The 17,208-nt window shown below is 47.1% G+C and overlaps 2 protein-coding genes across 5 annotated transcripts; one reads left to right on the forward strand and one right to left on the reverse strand.

The window, feature by feature from the left end:
* Window positions 1-83: 83 nt before the first annotated feature.
* SMYD4 (SET and MYND domain containing 4) lies at window positions 84-6,642 on the forward strand. 2 transcript variants are annotated; one of them, XM_088177129.1, is made up of 10 exons: window positions 84-246; window positions 915-1,065; window positions 1,279-1,368; window positions 1,700-2,840; window positions 3,612-3,794; window positions 4,085-4,251; window positions 4,559-4,694; window positions 5,151-5,267; window positions 5,566-5,689; window positions 6,322-6,642. In XM_088177129.1, exons 1-10 carry the CDS (start codon window positions 116-118, stop codon window positions 6,470-6,472), a joined length of 2,391 nt encoding a protein of 796 aa, XP_088033255.1. In that variant the 5' UTR covers window positions 84-115; the 3' UTR covers window positions 6,473-6,642. The 2 variants fall into 2 exon arrangements, with proteins under 2 accessions (XP_088033255.1, XP_088033256.1); XM_088177130.1 differs by lacking the exon at window positions 1,279-1,368 and having other exon boundaries at window positions 97-246.
* Window positions 6,643-7,097: 455 nt separating this feature from the next.
* On the reverse strand, window positions 7,098-13,978 carry SERPINF1 (serpin family F member 1). Of its 3 annotated transcripts, XM_088177132.1 has the most exons (9): window positions 13,842-13,941; window positions 11,888-11,961; window positions 11,365-11,450; window positions 10,813-11,011; window positions 10,580-10,735; window positions 9,550-9,753; window positions 8,637-8,779; window positions 7,830-8,040; window positions 7,098-7,506 (listed from the first exon to the last, which is right to left on the reverse strand). In XM_088177132.1, the coding sequence occupies exons 1-9, from the start codon at window positions 13,919-13,921 to the stop codon at window positions 7,247-7,249; spliced, it is 1,413 nt and encodes a 470-aa protein (XP_088033258.1). In that variant the 5' UTR covers window positions 13,922-13,941; the 3' UTR covers window positions 7,098-7,246. The 3 variants fall into 3 exon arrangements, with proteins under 3 accessions (XP_088033258.1, XP_088033259.1, XP_088033260.1); XM_088177133.1 differs by lacking the exon at window positions 11,888-11,961 and having other exon boundaries at window positions 13,842-13,978; XM_088177134.1 differs by lacking the exon at window positions 13,842-13,941 and having other exon boundaries at window positions 11,892-11,912.
* Window positions 13,979-17,208: the final 3,230 nt, after the last annotated feature.

Here is a 17,208-nt window from a genome sequence, read left to right on the forward strand (position 1 = left end):
CCCGCCAGCACGGCGATTCCATTGGCTGTCCGGCGCTGTACGGCGGAAGTGTCTCTGTGTTCCGTGCAGGGATGCTGCTGGGCGCCGCCATGGCGGTAGTGGCGCGGTGGCGGTGATGGCGCTGCCGGTGGCGGAGTGGCAGGGCCGCACCGCCCGGCTCTGGGCCGCGCTGGACCCGTCTCTGCGGGAGCGGCTGGCGGCGGCTTCGCTTCACGACGCGGTGCGGCTGGGTTGTGACCTGCTCCGGTGAGCCGCGGCACAGGGCAACGAGGGGGAGTGGGGGACTGGCGCATCTCTCTCAATGCGTATAAATAAAGCGGCGGTGCCGAAGGATGGACCGGGCTCTGCTCGGCGGACACGGGGCAATGGACAGAAAGTGATACCGTGGAGATTCCATCGGGGTAAAATTCCACATTTCTACCTGACAGGAGGTTGGAGGAGGCCGGCCTCGTCTCCCAGGCTAGTGGCGGTAGAACGAGAAGACATAGGTTTAAACTTCACTTGGGAAGGTTTAGGTTGGACACTAGTGGGAATTTCTTCGCAGGAAGGGTGGTTGGACGCTGGAATGGGCTGCCCGGGGAGGAGGTGAAGTCGCTGTCCCCGGAGGTGTTTAAGGGAAGATTGGACATGGCATTTAGTGCCATGGTCTGACTGACAAACTGGGATCCGCCACAGGCTGGACCCGATCACCTCAGAGGACTTTTCCAACCTAATTAATTAATGATTCTGTGAATTTGAGGGAAAACTTCTTCCCTGTGCAGTGACCACGCACAGATTGAGAGTGTGGCGTCTCCCTCGCTGGAGAAATTCCAGAACCCTCTGGACACAATCCTGTGCCACAGGGATCATCCTGGGATCATCCAGGGATCATCATCCAGACGATTCCAAACTGATTGTTCGGTGCTGACCCACAGGGCCGAGCAGGAGGAGGAGGCAGCCCTGGTGCAGTTGTGCCTCCAGGCACCCACGGACAAGAAGCCGGAGGCCGCGAGCTGGTACCGGGAGCAGGGAAACCGGGAATTCAAACGGGGCCAGTACCAGGCTGCCCTGAGGCTCTACTCCAAGGTAGGCATGAGGAGATCCCAGGGAGGGGGTCCCTCAGCACCTCCCAGCCAAAAGGGTCCCCTGAGGGGATCCCCAAGAAGGAGTCCTGCAGCCCCTCATGGCTGGAGGAGCAGCTCCCATGAGGGGATCCCCAAAGAGGGGATCCTGCAAGCCCTGCTGAGAGGGTCCTGTGTGGGATCCCCTGAGGCTGCAGCAGGTCTCTGGTCTCTGCAGGCAGCATCCCACGAGCTCCCTGGGAGCCCCGAGGTGTCCGTGTGCTTTGCCAACCGCTCGGCTGCTCTCCTCCACCTGGGGCACTTCGAGGTAAGTGGGGCCAGGGCAGCACCCACCCCACAAGGTCCTGGGTGCCCCCGAGGTGTTCGATTGTTAGAACAAGAGACAACAGATCAGCTGTGCTTCCCAAGTTGTGCTTAATTAGAACTTTCTGAAGGGCTCCTACTTTGTTTCCGTGTCAAGATGCTTTATTTGGAATTATTATTATTATTATTATTATTATTATTATTATTACTATTATTATAATACATGGAATTTGCTGATTAACACACATAATTCTTCCATGAGACTGTCTTAGGTGGAATGAAAGAGCACGAGCTGGTTTTCAAGCCCACTTAAAAGGCCTTATCTTTGTTCCTAGGTTTGTTTGGAAGATATTGCCCGGGCTGAAAGCCATGGCTATCCAGAAAGGCTGCTGCCCAAGGTCCTGCTGCGGAAAGCTGAGTGTCTGCTGTGCCTGGAGAGGTTTCAGGATGCACAGGATATCCTCAGAGTGCTGGAGAGTAAAATTACTCTGGATGGGGTCATGACTACACACCTGACACGGCTAAAAAAGTTAAGTCAGCTGAAGGTTAAATTAGGTGAGAAAGAGAGGTGTCCAAAGCCTGCAGGAGAACGTGGTGGCATTCAAAGGGAGCCAGAGATCTGGGAAGAGAACAGCAGCATTTCAGGTGCATCTTCATCTCTGAGCTTGAGTTTTGATGCAGAGAGAGGACGTCACTTGGTGGCCTCCCAGGACATAGTGCCAGGACAGAGCCTGCTGAAAGAGGAGGCCTTTGTGAGTGTGCTGTGCCCTGGGGAGAGCCTTCCTGTGCAGGATGGTGACACAGCGTGGGACACTCGAGCCACCAACGCAGATCTTTACTGCCACCACTGTCTGAGGCAGCTCCTGGCCTCGGTGCCTTGTCAGGGCTGCAGTTATGCCAAGTACTGCAGCCAGGGCTGTGCAGAGATGGCATGGCAGCAGTACCACAGGACAGAGTGTTCCCTGGGAGCCCTGCTCCTCACCCTCGGGGTCTTCTGCCACGTGGCCTTGAGGACTGTCCTGCTGGCAGGATTTGCAGAGGTCAGCAGACTGGTGGCCTGGTCCCACCACAGGGACAAGAACCTTCAGAACCCTGAGGCAAGATGCAAACCTCTCAGTGAGGCACGAGCTGCAGGAGCTGGTAGCAGAGGTATCCCTGGTTGTGGCAGCAATGGTCGGTACCAGAGTTCTTACCAAGCTCTATTCCACCTTTTGCCCCACACTGAGCAGCACAGCCCTGAGCACAAGTTTCTCTGCACGCTCAGTGTGGTAGCTCTATGCAAACAGCTGCAAGCAGCTGGCCTGGAGGCTGCTGTGTTGAGTCAGGAATCATCTCAGCAGTGGTCCAAACCAAAGGCATGTGAAAAAACCTCAGATGAATTGTCCCCAGAGCTGAAGACTGTGGCAGAAGCAATGCTGAGGCACGTGTTGCAGCTGCAGTGTAATGCACAAGCAATCACTGTAATGCAGGAGATGGGTAAGATAAAAAATAATTAAAGCCTTACTGTGTTGCCACAAAATGGTTGGGGTTGGAAGGGACCTCTGAAGAGGATTCAGTCCAAATCCCCTGCTCAGGCAGGGTCACCTGGAGCAGGTGACACAGGAACATATCCAGGTGGGTTTGGAATGTCTCCAGACCTCCCTGGGCAGCCTTTTCCAGTGCTCTGCCACCCTCAGTGGAAAGAAGTTTTTCCTCATGTTGAGGTGGAGCTTTTTGTTTCATTTGTGGCTGTTACTCCTCATCCTGGCACCACAGAAAAGAGTCCATCACCATTCTCTGACACCTGTATTTGTGTATGCATTGATGAAATCCCTTCTCAGTCTTCTCCAGACTAACCAAGGCCAGCTCCCTCAGTCTCTCCTCATAAGAGAGATGTTCCAGACCCTTCATCATCTCTGTGGCCTCCACTGGGCTCTCTCCAGTAGCTCCTCTTTCCTGTCCTGAGGGGCCCAGGACTGTCCTCTCCTTGCCGTCTTCCCTGTGTGACGTGAAGAGATTGGAGATTGAATTCTCAGCTGTAAAAAGCTCCCATTGCAGATGAAAATGACTTGTTTAAAATTTAATGGCCTGTCCCATGCTGGCCTGTTCCTTGGTGCACATGCAGAGTGTGTTTAGCTATTATTTATTGCAGCAATATACCAAGAACCTTTCTGCTGCTGCCTGCCATCGGTCACGGTGCTCATTGCAGCAATTGTGTGGGTTTGTGAGCATTCAATCTCAACCTGCTTGCTTTTCCTTTGTCTTCAGGGCCTGGAGATGGGGCTGTTGTAGATAAGAAGCCTGTGAGGCTGGCAACAGCCTTCTTCCCTGTCCTCAGCCTCCTGAACCACTCGTGCTGCCCTAATACCAGCGTGTCATTCAGTGGGACAGCTGCCACTGTCAGGGCGTCACAGCCAATCTCAAGTGGCCAAGAGGTTTTGCATTGCTATGGTAAGCCCTAATTCTGTGTTTGTCTCAAGGCACACACATCATTCACCTCTTCTCATCATGCTGATGGCTGTTTATATCATAATTCTCATATAATTCTCATCTGATGTTGCCAGAGTCTTTGTTTAGCAGCATTGATCAACATTTCGTCTCTTAAGCCCACTGGTAGATTTTCAGTCTCCAGCTGAGTCCTCCCCAAAATGTACCTAGTCTCAATTGTAACAAAAATCCATTTATTCTGACATTAAGAACTGTACCTGTTGAGAGATCTCTATCCTTGCCATCCTTTGCAGGGCCTCACTGGTGTAGGATGAGGGTTGCTGAGAGACAGCAGCTTCTCCATCAGTATTTCTTCGAGTGTCACTGCCAGGCGTGCCTCGAGGAGTTAGAGTCTGGTGTCAAGAGTGTGGTGTCCATCAGAAATTCATTCTGCTGTCCCAAATGCCAGGCTCAAATGAAGGTAATTCTCCATAGTTATGATTGTGCAGCTTACTGGGATGTGTAAGGTTTGGGTCTGGGAAAGCCAAGAGGTGAAGACTTCACTTGGATCCCTGCTCAGACACCAAAAGCCCCTCTTGAGTCAAGACAGTATCTCATTGTTTCTTATAAAATCAAATAAGCTGATAATAATTTATTTAAAAATTAATTTAATTAATGAATACAGCTGAGAAACAATGTAGCATCTCTACAACCCAGAGCTGATGCAGATGGAAAGTAAGCTTTGAGCTGAACATGAGCAGCAGTGATCACAAGGGTGATTTCCACAGGGGGAAGAAGACACACTTTACTGTTCAAATGAAGCCTGTGCAACCTCAGCCAGCAGAGATCACCTGTCTGGCCGATTGCAGGATCTTCGGCAACAAATCAAGAAAGCTTTAGACCTGCTGAGAGTCGGGAAGGCTGGTGAGGCTCAGCTTTGTGCCCTGAGGTCAGCAGCTGAGGAGCCCAGGTCGGGACAGGAACCATGAGATGGCACTGTTGCTCATGCCATTGAGGTGCTGTGACATGTGGCCTGGTGTCCCTGGGGACTTCAGCTTTAGATTTTTTATACCCCCTGACCTGGGTGTTAATCCAAGTCACAAATTGTTCCATAGTAAAGTAATTAAATAAAAAGAAATTAGGGTAACATTGGAGTTAGGCATTCCCAGGCCCTGTTTTCCTGGAGGGAGTTGGGCCAACACTGGGGTAGAATAAGCAAAGGTGCAGATGAAGTCAGTGTTGAATCCTAACCAAACCCCAATCAGCTGTGTAACATGCAAAGATGAGATGGGATTGATTTTATTTCATGGATAATGGAAACCTGGAGACTGGCCACAGGGCCACAGGAATTTTATAACCTTTTTTTTTATATATATATAGATCAGGCTATCAAAATGATCCTGAAGTGTCAGATGGATGCTGGAACCTTCTTGTGTCCAGAGCATTTGCTGATGGGAGAGATGGAGGATCATCTGGCACAGGTCTATGCTACTCTAGGTATGGCATTGTCCTCTCACTCTCCCATGTTTCCTGAACTTTGAATTTAACATGATTAACTTTTCTTGAACTGTCCCTCTCATTTTTTCCCTAGTTTTGTCAGCAGGGCTCTCAAAAAGACCAAACCTTTGTTCCCAGCAGCCAGTTTACAATACTGTGCTCTCATGTTCTTTTAGATTCCCTGTCCAGGTTCTGTGGTCAGAGTTCACCACATTTTGATTAATTCTGTCAGATTCTTTTGGCGGCAGTAGCTCTAGGAAATATTTATTCATTTCTCATCGTTTCGTTTTTCCATCAGGGAAGTGGCAGGAAGCAGCCAGACACCTGAAGAAGAGTATTGAGATTGTGGAAATGCACCATGGGCCATCAAGTGTAGAAACAGGCCATGAACTTTTCAAGCTGGCACAAATCCTCTTCAATGGGTGAGTTTGGTTTCATCCTCTATCCCTGCCCTGCACCACTCCTGTGTGTCTGACACAATATCAAGGCACCTTGAGGGTGTCTCACAGGACACAGGGCAGTCTAGCACAGGTACTCTCTTAGGAATTTGTTCCTATCCTTTGTGCCTGTCTTATCTTTTTCTTCTCCCTGGCTCAATTTATTCCCTGTCCAATTGTTTTATTCTGTCAGCTCATCACCCTTGGTGTTTATACCTCAGTTGTATAATGTTGCTGACATCTTCTCAAAGGAGGGACTGAAATCCTCTTGCTTTATTGGCAAGGAAATCCCCTGACTGCTTCTGAAATTCTCCTCACAACAACTCACTTTAACCAAATTAATTTTAGCAGGAGCTGCAGTGATGAAGTAGTGGGTTCCTATATACTCAAAGATAATGTTTTCAGGTTTTGTCCATCTCCTTTCATTTCCACCCCCCTCATTCTCCCTTTGCAGCTGAAGCAGACACAATTTTCCTGCTGCTGGAAGACAGGGGAGGGTGGGATCTGTAGCCATGAACAGGGATAGGTTTTTGTTAGGGAGGGCTTAAAGGTTGTGTAAGTCAAGAAGCCGAATTAAGTATTTTGTATGCTGTGTTCTTATTATCTTCCTATTTCAGATTTGCAGTTTCTGAAGCTCTGAGCACAATTCAAAGAGCAGAGGGGATTTTGTCAGTGCACTTTGGTCCTCAGAGTGCTCAGATCCAGGAACTACAAGAGATGAAGGCCTGCCTGTCACAGCTTCCCAGAAACATCCTTCAGAGGACTTAATTTCCTTGTCAAAGGAAGCTGCAATGTGATCTTTCATCAAAGCTAAGTGTCATGTGGTAAGGTAGTCATGTAGTACAAGCTGGAAAATCATGTGTAACAGCAACTTGAATGAAGTCTTGAAATGCTCTTTGGTGAGCCTGTTGTAAATAAAATGACCAATTCTAACGTGAGAGGTGTGTGTGTGGTACGGTGGGAACAGAGGCTGTTGTGTAAGTTCTGTGTGTGGGTTGGAAGCAAATGTTTGAGTTGCTTTTGTGTGAGGTGTGACTCTCCCCTGTGTGGTGCCCTGAGCATTATGAACATACAGTCATCCAGAGCACGTTGCCTTCTATTTTTAATACTGTGAGGCACTTTCCTTCTTGCCAGTGTCAAGTGGAAATGGTTGGGAAGTGCAAACTTACAGTCTATAAAAGGGGGCATTGCAGAACTTGGAGGGCTCCAGTACAGGTCTGTCAGTGATGAGGGATTCAGAATCAACAACTAGTGTCAGGATGGAAAACAGGATGGGGAACAATGCAGCATACACCAGATAATGTTTGCTTTCAGGACACAGAACTGCATTCCTTCTCTGGGGAAATTGGGAGTGTAGGCAGACAACCTTTCAAGGGAGAATACTTGGGCTTGCTGAGATTAATAGCAAAAGCTCTTTTATTGCAGTATGAAGGCGTAAGATTTGCAAGTTGTGTCTTTGTGCAGCAGAGCAGGGAGCCAGTATCCCTCCCAATATCACCCTTTCCATTTGGGCCCTACCATTGCAGATTATTGTGAAGGGATCTAAACACCCCTGGGATCCAGGATCTTGCCAATGAAGAGCAGGGTTCCAGTGGTATCATCCCTCAGTACAAGGAGGAAAGGTCTGTCCACGTGGTATTCTATGGGGAAGGTCAGACGAGCAGCATTGACCCCAGGGTTTGGTGTGGATCTTTCCCCATCCTCACTAAGCTCCAGCATTGCCTTGTGTTGCACATGAGATAATCTCAGAGGTTTGGCAGAAATCTTGGAGAAATCAGGTGATGTGAAAAGTGATTGGAGCCCTGGAGAAAAGAGAGAAAGTTCCATTAGCTGAAGGCATGGATTGCAGAAGGGGGAGCAGCACTAAGGTGTGATCCACGAGGGCAGGGAGCTGCTTGGGCACAGTTTTTTGGGGGAACGGGGAGAACAATCTCAGCAGCACTGTATGAGCTTGGTGGAGGGATGTGATAAAAAGCTGAGAAGTCCTGGATGAAGGTGGTTTGGTTGCTGGTGAAATCTCCACAACCATAACTAAAAACCCACCAGCTTCATATTCTGAGAGCAGAAAGCAACTTGACCACTGCTTTGAGCCCTGGCAGCCTGCAAAGGGGTGTGATGCACATACTTGTCTCCTTTAGTGTGCTGCCAAGTGCTTCTTCATGGTTCAGCTTTAGTTTGGGCAGGCTTAGCACAGCGTGGACTGTCTTCAGCTCCTTGTCCACATCGTGGACAAACTCAGAAGTGAGGCTTTCCTCAATCAGAGTCATGTTCTGGGTCACCTTTGTGGGCAGGAAGAACATGGCACTGATTCCCTCTGTCAGGGGCAGCTGGGCAATCTGCAAGGTCAGAAATAAGAGAGATAAGAAAGGGTCACTTCAATAATAATCAGTTTTACCCATCCTGTACCAGGCCTGATTCTCAGGTTGGAATCTCAACCTTTTCAGTGAATATTTAATCATTTTCCCTGTTTGCTTTTATCTGACGTGATGCTTCCTGAAAATTCTGGCTTTTTCCCCAGACTTTTATCCATCCTTGCTGCACTCTTCCTGCTATGGAAGTGCTCTATCACCTGCTGAATCCTGCAGCATTGCTTTGGGGAATTCTCTCTGGAACACCTTTGAGCTCATGCTCCAGGGACAGACTGGTTGAAAGAGGTAGAGATGGAAAAGTTTTGAAAGGTGTGCCCTGCCCTTCTTACCCAACTTTAAGTAAAGCAATACAAGCTGGTAGGACCTGGATATCATTTAAATTTTGGATTGTTTGTGACATAGCCTGGGTAGAAGCAGGATATCCTAAGAATCAACACATTGCCTTTCAAAATAGGGATTGCAAAAGTAGCTGATGGGAGGAGCAAGGCTGGAATGGGTTAACAGGTAGCTGAACCTGCCCCTCAGTAGGTTTAGGAGATCTTAGGCAATATTTGCTGTCTGACCTTGCAGTTGAGTTCTGAGTCAAAACCATATCTCAGGATGGCTTTGGGGTCTGACATCATGGACACCTTCACAGTTCTGTCCTCATCCAGGTGGAAGTCACTCAGGGCAGTCTTCTTGGTGTCAAACTTGGTTTTCCACGTCCCTATTTTGTAAGAGAGAAAATGGAGGGTTTTCTGAAATAATAGCATATGAAACCAGGCTTATGCCTGGGGCTGAATAATCTTGTGCTTTAATATACAGTATTTGTGCAGTAAGGAGTTGAGGCATAACAGGGATAGAAATAGACTGATTGGAGCTACTGATTTACTGCCATCCTTGGCCCCTCCTTTTCATCTGAGAATTGGCTAAATGGCAAATAAATAATCAAGCCAGTGTGTGGGTGGAGTAGCCATTGGGAAGTTGATGTCTACTTATGTAATTACAAAACTATTTTAAAGGGTAACAGTTGTGTCAATGGATATAAAGTGCTTCTCTCCCCACCCTTTATTTTGCTCCTTGTCTCTAAGCAATAATTCTCCAGGACACTGGCTTACAGAATGTTTAAGAACAGCTCTCTAGTATCAAACTGTTCCTTCTACAGTGGTAAGAGGGCTCAGAACATTCTAAGCTGTGCTTTCCCTAAATGGTAATATCCCATCTCTGAATGGAGTTTTGTGAGCTTAAACTTCCTTCTCTGATTCTTACTGCAAACAGGTCAAGATTCAGCTTCCCAAGAGTAATAATTCCTTCCTCAGCACTAGTTTTGTTCAGGTAGTGTGCTTTTTTTTTCTTCTTTACTAAACATTCTCAAACACTTTCTTCTCACACTCTCTCTTTGACAGCCTGTTTGCTTTATTGGAAGAGAGAGCATTCCTTCACATCCAACATGTGCTTAATGGACTTTTTCTGTGTCCAAGCACACAACATTCTTACCCTTGAAGAAAGCAGCCCCAGCAAGGAGAATGCTGACATCTGTGGGCACATCCTTCATGAACCTCATAATCCTTCCCTTTGTCTGCTGTCGGACCCAGTTGTTGATTTCTTGGAGGTCCAGCTGGGTGTTGCCACTCAGTGCCCTCAATCTCATCTTGTAGGACTTCTCGAGTTGGCTGTGAAATCCAGGCCTTGCCCTGAGTCCTGGGGAATAAAAGCATGGATATTGCAGCTAGCTTCCTTATCCAAACAATCTCAAGGCAGCAGGTGGCAATCCAAAGCCCAGCAGCAGGTCTCATAAAATATCTGTGCCTGTTTGTCTACAGAAACCTGCTTTGAAGAGGAATATCTGAAAGCACATTAAAGAAACTGATCCAAATCCTACAGCCACCCGTGCTGGAGTATGGGATAACTCTCTTCTGAAAACTGAAAAAAAGAGATAAGAACTGAAGGCTTGGACACAGCCATTCCTACATTAGCCTTTCTTCTTTCCCCAGCCTGCTTTCTGAGTACAGCTTACTCAACCTATTGGATTCTTGGAACCAGCAGGTTCCAAAAGATAGCTCTTAGCATTCTCAGCAGATGTTTATTGCATGCCAGAAGCAGACATTTCAAATAGCTCTGCAAGGAATTAAACAAAGGAATATGGCTGAGTGTTATCACAAATAGAAAATATGATCTGTGGTTCCTGGAAGCCAGCAACACCTGCCAGACAGCCTGGAGTGAAGGCAAAATTATCAGCAAGCTTCTTTTAGGTCTTCTGTGAGTTAACTGTTCTGTCCCCAATGTATTTGTGTGCATGTCTGGTCTTTTATTTAAGTGCACACAAACTTTCCAAGCTTTTTCTGGAGCAGCAAGAGCATTCCATGCCCTGTCTACATCCTGCCTCAGCAGGATGTCAGAGCCAGAGCTGTTAGTGCTGTGTTACTCAGTGTGTTTTTATATATAAATATATATACACAAACACCAAAATAACTACTGCTGACAGCTTTTTAGGTAGAATTTCATAGAGGGAAAGTAGAACTTTTACTTTTCTCCAAGATGATCCGGGAAGCACTTTTCATGCTCTTCTCTGGCCCGGCCACACTGCTCAGGAGGTCCTTGTAGGTGTCGTGCACCTCAGCCTTGTTGAGCAGATCGTAGAAGAGGGCACGAGAAATCACATTTTCAGTTCGTTCTCCAGCCCCTGCCAACGACCAGGAAAACATGAAGGAAGGGCTGCCAAGGCAGAAGGTGAGAGTGGGAATGGGGCAAAGAACTCACCAAGTGAGAGACCAGAAAGTGCAGTAGCCAGGCTGAAGGGAGACAGCAGCACGTTGGCCGTGGCTGTGCGGCTGGACTGCTGGCGGTACAGGTCATAGCCAAAGTTGGAGACTGCAGCTGCCAGCTTGTTCACAGGGCTCTTGTAGAATGGATCTTCCTCTTCCTCGCCAGCATTGGCTCCATCAGCTGTGGCAGAGTTCTGGCAGGTCCAGGGAGTGCTTTGGTTAGATTTGCAGGCGTGGTAAACACTTAATAGGCAAACAACTATAGATATTCTTCTGTGAAATATTGACTTAATCTTATAGAGAGTGTAGGAACAGTTACTTTAATGCCAAAGGCAGCACCGAGTTTGAAATTCTGCCTCCTGGTCATCCCCTGATGTAACTACTGTGGTTTTATCCAGATAAAGCAGGAGTTAGTCTCATTATGTTGCTAAATAAAATCCCAGTAATTTAGGAGGGTAGTGCTTAATCCTTTGGTAAGAATCTCTAAAATTAAGTTACCTGCTCCACACCTCTCCCCCTCATTCTCTGCATATTGTCTCCTACTCACCTGCTCAGTAGCTGGGTTCTGGGTTCTGCTTGGGACAGTTAAGAGACCCAGGAAAAGAAGAATTACTGGAATCTGCATGCCTGGACCTACAGAGTAAGAATATGACAGAGAGAGTTTGAGCAATCAGGAAAATACATCTCTACCACAACTATTCACTGCACCTGGTTGTGACAGGAGCTGCAGTGACAGACGCTGCTGCTTGTCCTTCCAGTTGTGAAGCACACACCTGATCTGAGCCAGGTTTCCTTCTCTAGTTGGAAATACTCAGCCAGACTGGCCCCAGTGACTTTAAAATTGGGCAAGCACATGGTGTGGGTGTGCCTGAGCACAAAAGCAGATGTGTGTGGCCCCAACTGATGCTGGCAGTCACTGAGTGCCAAGGTCCAGAAAAGCACCAATCATTACTTCTGAGTCTTAGGCTTCAAAAAAATTCAAGACTTCATTTATAAAAGGTACCAAATCCATATCGTTGAAAGGGGCAGAAGGCAACACTGACTGGTTACTGCTTTGATATACAAATTACCTGCCTCAGGCAGTAGTTTGCTGTTTCTTGTGTCTACATGTACCTGCGTCCATCCTTTGCTTCTTATTTGCAATCTGATGAAGTAAAATAAAAGAACTTTCTTAAAAGACAATAAGGAAACCTAGAGAAGTGAAAGGCAGAGCTTGGCTTATTCGACATTTTTAATGGTGGTGGGAGAAAAGCACCAAACTCCCAAAAGCTGTTCCTTCTGTGGAATCCACTTTCCTCACTCCAGTACTGGGATGAGTGGCCCTTCCAGACAGATCTGTCTACTCCAGAGTGCACTGAGTAACCCAGGGCTTTGCTGTGGGTAAACCAGAGCTACTGAAGTGTCCTGCCCCCAAGAACAGACGCCACTGAGGCTGGTCTGAAGCAATGTTTAGATAGATTCCCAGAAATTAAAGGAAAAGGGTTGTATTTAACTAACCCCTGTCATCCAGGCAACTAGAGAAATCAGAGGAAGAACATGTGTTTCAGATTAACTTCAGCTACAAAGCAAACACGCCTGCTGCTAGAAATACACGTGGCGACAACAGCCCCAGCTCAAGACCCTGCTCAGGCAGAGTGAGAGGCAGTTTGCTGTCTCCCTCCACTGCCTTTTCTTCTGGGGGCAGCTCTCTCTTGGAGAAAAAAGCATCACAAGAAGGGTTTTAAGCTGTCATCTGTGTTCAGCCAGTGTAACACAGAAGTGGTACCCTCTTCCCCCTCTTTCCCCCCGTGTGCTTGCATCCTGCAACCTGCTGCCATCCCAGCTGCAGAATAGGTGAGGTTCTCCTGCAGAAGATGTGCATCAAGAGGATTTACTATCTGGTGTGTCTGGTGGTGTGACAGTGGATATGATGCTGGGATTGCTCCTATCATTCAGAGATTTACAATGACCAGGCACCATGCTGGAAGAGAGATGCCAGAAATCCTACATGAGTCTAATTCAACCAAGCCTTAGCAAGGGCTCTGTGAGGATGCCTGTACTAAGCTGCAGTCATGCATGCTGAGAGGAAGAGGTTTGGCCCAGTCTAGCTTAGAGCTGAAGCTTTTCCATAGAGCATAACCTTTTCTCTGAAGAAAAAGAAAATAATCTCAACACAACCGCTGCTTCCAGCTACACTGAGCTCCTGGGAGCATGGGAGCAGAGATTGGTTTTGCAGATTGTATTGTTTTTGCCAGTACTGTCACCAGCTTCATATTTCTCAGACTTCGCCAAAAAGCAATTTCCATTTTAAAAAGACAAAGCCTTTTGAGTTTGAATTGGCCTGAACATCTGGATTCTATTTGTATTTCTCTTAGCACACAGCCAGAAGTGCAGAGAAAAGAATTTGGTTGGATCGGAGGTGGGATGGTTTCAGGCAAGATATTAAAATCTGTGGCTGCCTTGAAGGAGAAGAGAAGGAGCGACAGTGAGTGATGGTACAGTCAAAAGGTACAGGAAGAAAACCTTGAGAAATGAGCTGAGAAGGAACTTTGTGTCTGGGACTTGTCGATTTGTGAAGGCCTGCAGGTGCAAAGGAAATATTTTACTTTCCACATACAGTGGTACAAGTCTCTCACATCATTTATAAACACTTCTGGCTTTAGAGGTGCTGTGAAACAAAACCCATGAGTTCAGACTGCTCTGCTTGTTCCACAGCACCAGCTCCTGGAGCATCCTGCAACCACCAGCTCCAGAGGATTTGACTGGCACATTATCACAGACAAAAAACATGTTCCCAGCTGCAAGGCAGATGTTTGAAAGGCAGAAACCCACCCCAGTTCCCGAGCACAGCTCAGCCTCGGGGGCAAAACTGATGCTGGTGGTTCTGGATCCTAAGTGAGGTCTCTTGGTGGGAATCCCACCTGGAGAAGAACCATTCATCCCATTCCCCAGGTGCTCTGAGAGCTGCCCAGCCTCAGCCCCTGCCCTGTGCTCCCGTGGCCACTGGCAGTGGCACAGGTGAGCTGTCCCTGAGCTGTCCCTTACCTGGGGCTCCTCTCGGCCGCTGCTGTCCGGGCTCCCAGCGGGTGCGAGGCGAGGACAGTGTGGGTTTGGTGCAGCCACATCTGCTTTTTGCTGCTTCCCCCAGCCCAGCCTTCGGCAGGCTTCAGGTTACAGCTTCCCAGGGCTCTCTTAAAGTGCTCTGCTCCCATTTTCTGCCGCTGCCACCCTCGCAGTCAATTGCACTAATTTTTCAACCCTTTTTCCCCCCATCCCAAAACAAATCCCCGTGCTAAGGGCAGCCTGATGGGTAAAGCACGGGTAGGAAAAGCAAACACTCCCTGTTTGAGCAAGTCTTTTATCCCAGCAGTTCTGCATAGGTCATATCAGGGAATTCCTTCTGTCTCAGAGGTATGGTTAATGCAGTAGTGTTTAATGGATTTATAGATTTATGTCCAAGATTTAATGGAGAGACTGTGGAAACAGGATTCTGTTGTTTGAGGCAGTTAAGATGCTGGGAAATGCTTGCATCCAGTGATAGGTACTAGTTAAAAAGAAATCATTAACTGGCTTAAAGTTTTTGGCTGAAGAGGTCAGAAAGCCAAGGACTTGTTAAAAAAGAAGATGAATTAAGAGAATCTTGTAGAACCTTTCAGAATGATAAATGATATGGAGAAAGGAAAGGGACAGAGCAGTTCCATTATTACTTTACACAGAAGGCTCAAGGGGAGCACCCACCCGTGCACATTTAAATCAAGGGAATGTATTTTTAAACAAGTATTAAATTGTAAAACTAATGAGTTTTATCTATATGAGTTATATCTATAACTAGATATTGCAGAAGATGAAAGGTAAATGGATTTGAGGGTAAAAAACCCAACCCAAACCAAATTAGTGGAAGAAAGATCCCCTGCGGGCTACCAATGACGAGCTGGGCAATACAGCCAGAGAACAGTGGGTTTTCCTTGTCCCTTGTCATTCTTTTTTTCCTCAGCCATGGTTACTGGAAGGACCAGCATACTGGGCTAACTGGACATGTAGCTAACCAGATCCAGCTGTTTTTGTGTTTAGAAATGCTGGAAAGGCAGGGATGTCAGGGCCCCCAGTCTGGGACGTCTCTTTGGGCTCGCTGCCAGCAGGTAACAAGGAGCTCCTCCCGTGTGAGCATTGAGCTCATCCAGTCCCTCAGCAAAGGGGAAAGGATGGGCTCAGAGATGCATTAGCTGCTGGTTTTGCAAGCCAGGAAAGCAGATCAGGTGTGCCCTGTGATTAGTCAGTGCTTCAAAGGCCACCCCTCCTAACAAGAGGGGTAGCAGCTCTGCTTTCAGCTGCTTCTCAGCTTGCTCTGTGCAAAATCATCTGCAGAGAAAAAAATTGTACTTGTTACTCTTCCATTCTCAGCCCAGGGAGATGTTTTCTGGTGGTTTCATCTCTTTGTGATGCCTTGTTAAAATGCCCTTTATGGAAGGACCACTAGAGAAGTTTTTATGTCTTGTCCCTCTCTTCAAATGAAAATCCATCTGTTTAAATACAGCTTTGGTTTTAAAACCATTTAAATCAGAGTGGTAGTTTCATAGAATGTTATTACAGACCAAAGCCAGTTTTATTTCTGTAGGTGAAGGGCATCCCTGAAATGGTGCATTAAACTCATCTACCAAAATCAGTTTTGTTAAATCAATACAAACATTTCCCTGTTGTTCTGGTTTGGTCTCAGTATGCTCTCTGACAGGGTTCACTTCTGCTGTGGAAGTAGTGGTGATTTGAATTTGCTCTAGGTAAGGGAAAAAAAACCATCTAATATTAAAGAAACTGGGACTTATTTGATATTCTGAGCCAGTGGTGCAGATGGATAGAGCAGACACCCTGTGCTAGTCATGTCTTTTCAGAATACAGCTCCGTCAAAATGAAAGCTTTAGCAATGCAAAGTGGAAACTCCTGAGCAGAAACATTAATATTACTTTGCATTTTACAAACTGCCTCTTCTGGAAAGTCAGTGGAGTGAAAAAGAGTCTTATGGTTGGTGTAACTGATAATTTGTTGAGTGAAGCACAGTCATGGAGGGCTGCTGTACTGTCAAATAAGATGAAATTAATAGTTTGACAAGAATAGCTTGGAGGAGGAGTGATGGCAGCAAGACAGAAAATAGGAAATAAGAACCAAGCTGTTCAGGAAACTTAAGAACAAGGGAAAGAACTTTATAAAAGCAGGAGCTGGAGGGCAGAGGCGTGAAAAGGAAAACTTGAGCTTTAAATTTTGCAGCGGTTACAGTGCAACAGGGTGGCATTCAGGGAGGTTACAGTAGCCAAAGACTTACCTAAGGCATGGAATGGTATTTCTGAATGCTAGGAATGAATCTGTATAAATAAATAAGCTAAAATGTTCCCTGTGGGCTAGAGCTGTGCCCTCTAGTAAGAAAGGCTGAATTCTTGTGGGTTTACTTGTTAAAATTGCAGGGCCCTGTAATTACAGCTTCTTTCTGAAGGGTTTGTGTCATTACATTGGTTAGAGGGGTAGGCATTATCTTCGGCCATTCTTCTCCTTTTAGACTGGAAGAAATGCATAATTGGAGGTTGGAGCCAGGACTTTTTATTCCCCAAAGTCCCCTGCATCCCTGAAATTCATGGTTAGTGAGTCAGTCCTGCTCTTATGCCAGCAGATGGTGCAGACTATTCAGGGACGGAGGCTCCCAGAAGCATTCTGCTCCTTCCTTTGAGGGAAGGCAGCCTTCCCAAGTGAGGAAAACAATGCCAGAAGGGTGGCCCTTGGGCTCTCTAACTGCTGCTCTGCAAGAACAGAGCACCATCCTTTCGACCCAGCAGCTGAGGGGGGTTGGAAGCAGAAATTACTGTGGATAGGATTTGTTTTGTACAGAAGTACTCATGAGTTAGGCCCGTATTTTTAAGTGGTAGGATTGGTTGACTGGGTGGAGGGACCCCAAAATTCCTTGCTAGAATCATAACTTATTTTGGAAGGAACCTTAAAGATCATCTTGTTCCAACCCTCCTGCCATGGGTAGGGACACTTTCCACTATCCCAGGTCGCTCCAAGCCTTGTCCAAGCTGTCCTTGGACATTTCCAGGGATGGGGCAGCCACAGCTGCTCTGGACAATCTGTGCCACAGCCTCATGGGCTTTCAGGGCACTGCTGCATTGGAACAAGGACCCATCTCAGGGGCTGTGATGGGCTCTGCTCCCCTCAACCAAAGGGAAGCTATAACAGGACATTTCCTTTTGCCAAAATAAAAGCGGTGACATTCAGTTACAGGTGTCAAAATCTTTCCTGCTTTCCCTGGAAGCTGTCCCAGCCATCCACAGCATAGATACTGTGGAGCCAGGAGTATTCCAGTGAAGAACAAATCACAGATAACAGATGCCAGATCAGCACCTTTGACCCTCTGAGCAGATCCCAGCAT

This window comes from Sturnus vulgaris, chromosome 21 (assembly GCF_052056855.1).
Source record: "Sturnus vulgaris isolate bStuVul1 chromosome 21, bStuVul1.hap1, whole genome shotgun sequence".
NCBI classification, from domain to species: Eukaryota; Metazoa; Chordata; class Aves; order Passeriformes; family Sturnidae; genus Sturnus; species Sturnus vulgaris.